Source organism: Podarcis liolepis, assembly GCF_965112155.1.
Source record: "Podarcis liolepis genome assembly, chromosome: 17".
Lineage (NCBI taxonomy): Eukaryota > Metazoa > Chordata > Lepidosauria > Squamata > Lacertidae > Podarcis > Podarcis liolepis.
In genome coordinates, this window is record NC_139571.1 from 19,661,098 (window position 1) to 19,666,132 (window position 5,035).

At 47.8% G+C, this 5,035-nt stretch overlaps 1 protein-coding gene across 1 annotated transcript; it reads left to right on the plus strand.

The window, feature by feature from the left end:
• Positions 1-1,195: 1,195 nt before the first annotated feature.
• LOC310696667 (tigger transposable element-derived protein 1-like) lies at positions 1,196-3,983 on the plus strand (the record flags this gene model as incomplete). Its single annotated transcript, XM_083482403.1, has 3 exons — positions 1,196-1,854; positions 2,779-2,957; positions 3,785-3,983. The coding sequence occupies exons 1-3, from the start codon at positions 1,372-1,374 to the stop codon at positions 3,981-3,983; spliced, it is 861 nt and encodes a 286-aa protein (XP_083338529.1). The 5' UTR covers positions 1,196-1,371.
• Positions 3,984-5,035: the final 1,052 nt, after the last annotated feature.

Sequence of the window (5,035 nt, forward strand, 5' to 3'; positions counted from 1 at the left end):
CTTCGAGGAGCAACTGTTAGCACGTGGTTTGGTAGCCTTTTATCAGACTTTGCTCACTTTTGAAGATTTTCCAAAACTTTTCCAGAACTTCTCTTTCATCCATTTGGTAAGTTAAACTTTTATAACTTTTTTGGGGGGTTTTGGATTTTGGGTTGGGGTGTTTGGGATTCAAGGACTTGGTGTTGGGAAGGGGTTTGCGATAATCTGGGGGCTTGTGGGCCTTTTTTGGGAATTTTTATGATTTTCTGTGACCATTGGGCCAGGTTGTTTATTTTTGAAAATTTTTCTGAGTTTGAATTTCTGAGTGCTGGCTGGCTAGGGGAACAGTGGGGGAGGTTTCTGCAGAAATCTGGGGGCTTGTGGGTTTTTTTTGGGAATTTTTATGATTTTCTGTGACCATTGGGCCAGGTTGTTTATTTTTGAAAATTTTTCTGAGTTTGAATTTCTGAGTGCTGGCTGGCTAGGGGAACAGTGGGGGAGGTTTCTGCAGAAATCTGGGGGCTTGTGGGGGTTTTTGGGGAATTTTTATGATTGTCTGTGACCATTGGGCCAGGTTGTTTATTTTTGAAAATTTTTCTGAGTTTGAATTTCTGAGTGCTGGCTGGCTGGGGGAACAGTGGGGGAGGTTTCTGCAGAAATCTGGGACCATTTGGGTTTTTTTTGGAATTTTTATGATTTTCTGTGACCACTAGGCATGGCTGTTTATTTTCAATTTTTTTTTCTGAGTTTGAATTTCTGAGTGCTGGCTGGCTGGGGGAACAGTGGGGGAGGTTTCTGCAGAAATCTGGGACCATTTGGGTTTTTTTTGGAATTTCTATGATTTTCTGTGACCATTGGGCCAGGTTGTTTTTTTTTGAAAATTTTTCTGAGTTTGAATTTCTGAGTGCTGGCCATGTTGTTATTTTTTGAAATTTTTTTTTGTCTGGGTGGGGAAGCAGTTGGGGAGGGGTTTGCAGCAGTAGGGGAGGGGCTGGGGGAGCAGTTGAGGAGGGGTTTGCAATTTCTGTGTTGTGGGTGGGTTGGTGCGTGTCTGTGGGAGCAGTTGACGTTTTTGAAGACATTGGTGATTTTTGAAGCTTTTCCTAAACTTTTTTTGCAGCCATTTGAGGTTCCTGAGGACTTCGGTGGTTGATTGTTGAAGCTTTTCCAGAACTTCTCTTTCATCCATTTGGTAAGCTCAACTTTTAAAACTTTTTGGGGGGTTTTGGGATTTTGGATTTGGGGTTGGGGTGCTTGGGATTCAAGGCCTTGGTTCTGGGTTTTAATTTCTGTGTGGTGGGTGGCTGGGTGCTTTTGTATTTTTTGGGTTTGAAGCACATCACTGATTTTTTTTCCTGTTTCTTAGTTTACGAAGGTAGGACCTGTGCTGCCATGGGACCCAAGAAGACTGCTGCTGCGGTGGCCGGCGAGAGGAAGAAGGAGAAGGTGACGCTGGAAATGAAGAAGGACATCATTCGGAAGCACGACGGCGGAATGCGTGTGACGGACATCGCCAGGGAGTACGGCAGGAACCCATCGACCATCGGGACCATCCTGAAGATGAGGGAGAAGATCATGGCGACTGATGCAGCCAAGGGAGTCACCAGGATCATGAAGAACCGCCCAGCTGTCCTGGAGGAGGTCGAGAAGTTGCTGCTCATCTGGATAGAAGAGAAGCAGCGTGCAGGGGACACAGTGTCTGAGGCCGTCATTTGTGAGAAGGCCAAGGCCTTGCATGCTGACCTCATCCGGGAACAGCCAGGAACCTCAGCCGAGCCAGAAGTCTTCAAGGCTAGCAGAGGTTGGTTTGACCGGTTCAAGACAAGATCTGGCATCCACAGCGTGGTCAGGCATGGAGAGGCTGCCAGTTCTGATGTTCCTGCGGCTGAAGAGTTTGCAGCGGAGTTCCTGGAGCTTGTGAAGACGGAGGGCTACGTTCCGCAGCAGGTCTTCAACTGCGACGAGACCGGGCTGTTTTGGAAGAGGATGCCCAAAAGGACTTTCATCACTCAGGAGGAGTCCAGGCTGCCTGGCCACAAGCCCATGAAGGACCGTCTGACCCTGCTCTTCTGTGCCAACGCAAGCGGCGACCTGAAGATCAAGCCCCTGCTGGTGTACCACTCGGAGAACCCACGGGCCTTCAAGAGACACAAGATCGACAAGGAGCGGCTGAGTGTCATGTGGCGATCCAACAGCAAGGCTTGGGTCACACGTGTGCTGTTTGTGGACTGGGTCAATCTTGCTTTTGGCCCTGCTGTCAAGCAGTACCTGCTGGACAACGACCTGCTGCTGAAGGCTTTGCTTCTGATGGACAATGCTCCTGCCCATCCTAAAGGCCTTGAGGTGGACTTGTTGGAGGAGTTCAGCTTCATCAACATCATGTTCCTGCCGCCTAACACCACGCCACTGCTCCAGCCGATGGATCAGCAGGTCATCGCCAATTTCAAAAAACTCTACACCAAGGAGCTTTTCAGGCGATGCTTCGAGGTGACTGACTGCACCACCATCACCCTGCGGGAATTCTGGAAGGACCACTTCGACATCGTCACCTGCTTGAAGATGGTCAACACGGCCTGGAAAGGGATCAGCCAGAGAAATTTGAATTGCGCTTGGCGCAGCCTGTGGCCGGACTGTGTGGCACCAAGTGACTCTGATGCACCAGAGTCAACAGTGGTGCAGGACATTGTTGCCTTGGGGAGGACCATGGGCCTGGAGGTCACGGAGGAGGACGTCTGCGAGCTGGTGGAGGGGCACGACGACGAGCTGACCACCATGGAGCTGGTCGAACTGCAGGCAGAGGCTGCGCAGGAGCAGGCCTCACTGGAAGAGGAGGAAGCAACTGAGGAACGGCTGTCCTCCGAAAGACTGAGGGACATTTGCCAGAGGTGGAAGGAGGTGCAGACTTTTGCAGATCTACACCACCATGAGAAGCACGTGGCACATGACGCTGGGAACTTTTATGATAACAGGGTCATGTCGTATTTCAGGGAGCTGCTGAAAAGGCGGATAAAGCAGCAGACTATGGACAGGTTCTTGACCAAGAAGCAAAGAGTGGAAGAGGAGCCTTCTTCAAGTGGTCCCCCAGAGTCTTAGAAAATGTACTGTATACTGTACTTTGTTGATTTTTAAATGTTTTTCTGTCATGTTTATAAAGTTAATTTATTTTCCCTTCAGTTTTTGAACTGCTCTTTACAGTATGTGTGACTTTAAAGAGCAGTTAATAAACTGTTGTTGTACCAAATTTGGCTTTGTTTGGACTTTTTTTGACCATAGGAACGCATTAATTGATTTTCAATGCATTCCTATGGGAAACCGTGCTTCGCAAGACGAAAAATTCGCTAGACGACAAAAATTGCGGAACGAATTAATTTCGTCTTGCGGGGCACCACTGTATAGAGAAATGAGGGGCACATGGGGCTCGTCAACCTAGGAAGGTAACCCATCTATGAGAAGGAAAACTCTGTTCCTCAACCTCATCTTCAGGAGATGAAAAGGCTAAGGGGTAAACCCTACACAAATCCAGAGTGGAGTTCCTAAGATGGTTGGATGGTGCCTTGTATGACACCTTCTGGAAACCCCTGCAGCCAAACTGGTGCCAAATATGTATTGCTCTCCTTTCTTTGGCCCACATCAGTCTTGCCGTTTGGGACCTCTGTACCTACTTCCTAGGCTTGTGCTCCAGAGAGGTCATTTTGTTGTGGCTAATGCAGCAGAAACAATGCAGGAGGCAGCAGTTGCGAGTAACCGATCTCTGCAGCCACAGCAGGCGCTGTGATTCTCCAGTGGTTTGACTTCATCTCCACAGGTGCACTTGGGTGTCTCTCGAGACGGATAGATGCCAGCAACAACGGGAATGCAGCTGTGGGAGTCATTTTGACTACAACAACAGCCCACAGGATCAAGCACCCACTCCTCCTCCATCACTGCTATTTGGATCAAATTTGCACGCCCCTTCCCACATGAAAATCCTGGTGTCATACACAGTTTATTCTAGAATACCATGACACTAGTTCCAAGTGCTTCTATTCCTCCCTTCATGTTGTTCTGTCCCTTCGCCCTTCTCAATCTGTCTGCTTCACTTTCTTTAAGTTTAGAGTAAAATATTCCTCCAGAGCCCCAGAGAGTGAAATTGTGTGGCGGCGCTGAGATTTCCCTCCAGGGGAGTGGGCACAATACATGACAGCCTGGGATGAATGAAGTGTTCTGCTCCAAACAGGATTACAGTAAGCCACCATTCAGTATCCGAGGGGGTTTATTCAAATCAGAAAATGCCCTCTCTGTACTAGGGATCATGAGAGTAGTAACTCAAATTACACAAAGGGGGTTTAAATCACATTTTAGCATCATGTTGTGTGTCTGAACCTGCATCTTGAAGGGTTTTTGCAAAATCAGAACATCCATCACTCTAGATCTGCCACGCTTATGATGTATTAGAGCAGACTTACCCAACCTGGTGCAGCCAGATGTTCTAGACCACAACTCCTGTCAGTTCCAGATAGCATAGCATATGGTCCAGAATGAATGTAGCTGTAATCCAAAGCATTTGATGAGCACCAGATGCTGGGGGATCCTACATTTGAACATTTTAACGAGGAGTGGTTGGGTCGTTCTTCTTCTGGTTCATGTCAATTTTGTATGTGTTCTGTTGAATACATGTATTATCACAATGTATACAATGTATATTTTAGCCTAAAATATATGTTTTAACACACACACACACACACACACACACACACACACACACAAATTTATTATTTATACCCAGCCCATCTGGCTGGGCTTCCCCAGCTACTCTGGGCCCCTTCCAACAAAATATTAAAATACCGTAATACATCAAACATTAAAAGCTTCCCTAAACAGCGCTGCTTTCAGATGTCTTCTAAAAGTCTGGTAGTTGTTGTTCTCTTTGACATCTGGTGGGAAGGCGTTCCACAGGGCGGGTGCCACTACCGAGAAGGCCCTGGTTCCCTGTAACTTGGCTTCTCGCAGCGAGCGAACCACCAGAAGGCCCTTGGAGCTGGACCTCAGTGTCTGGGTAGAATGATGGGGTTGGAGA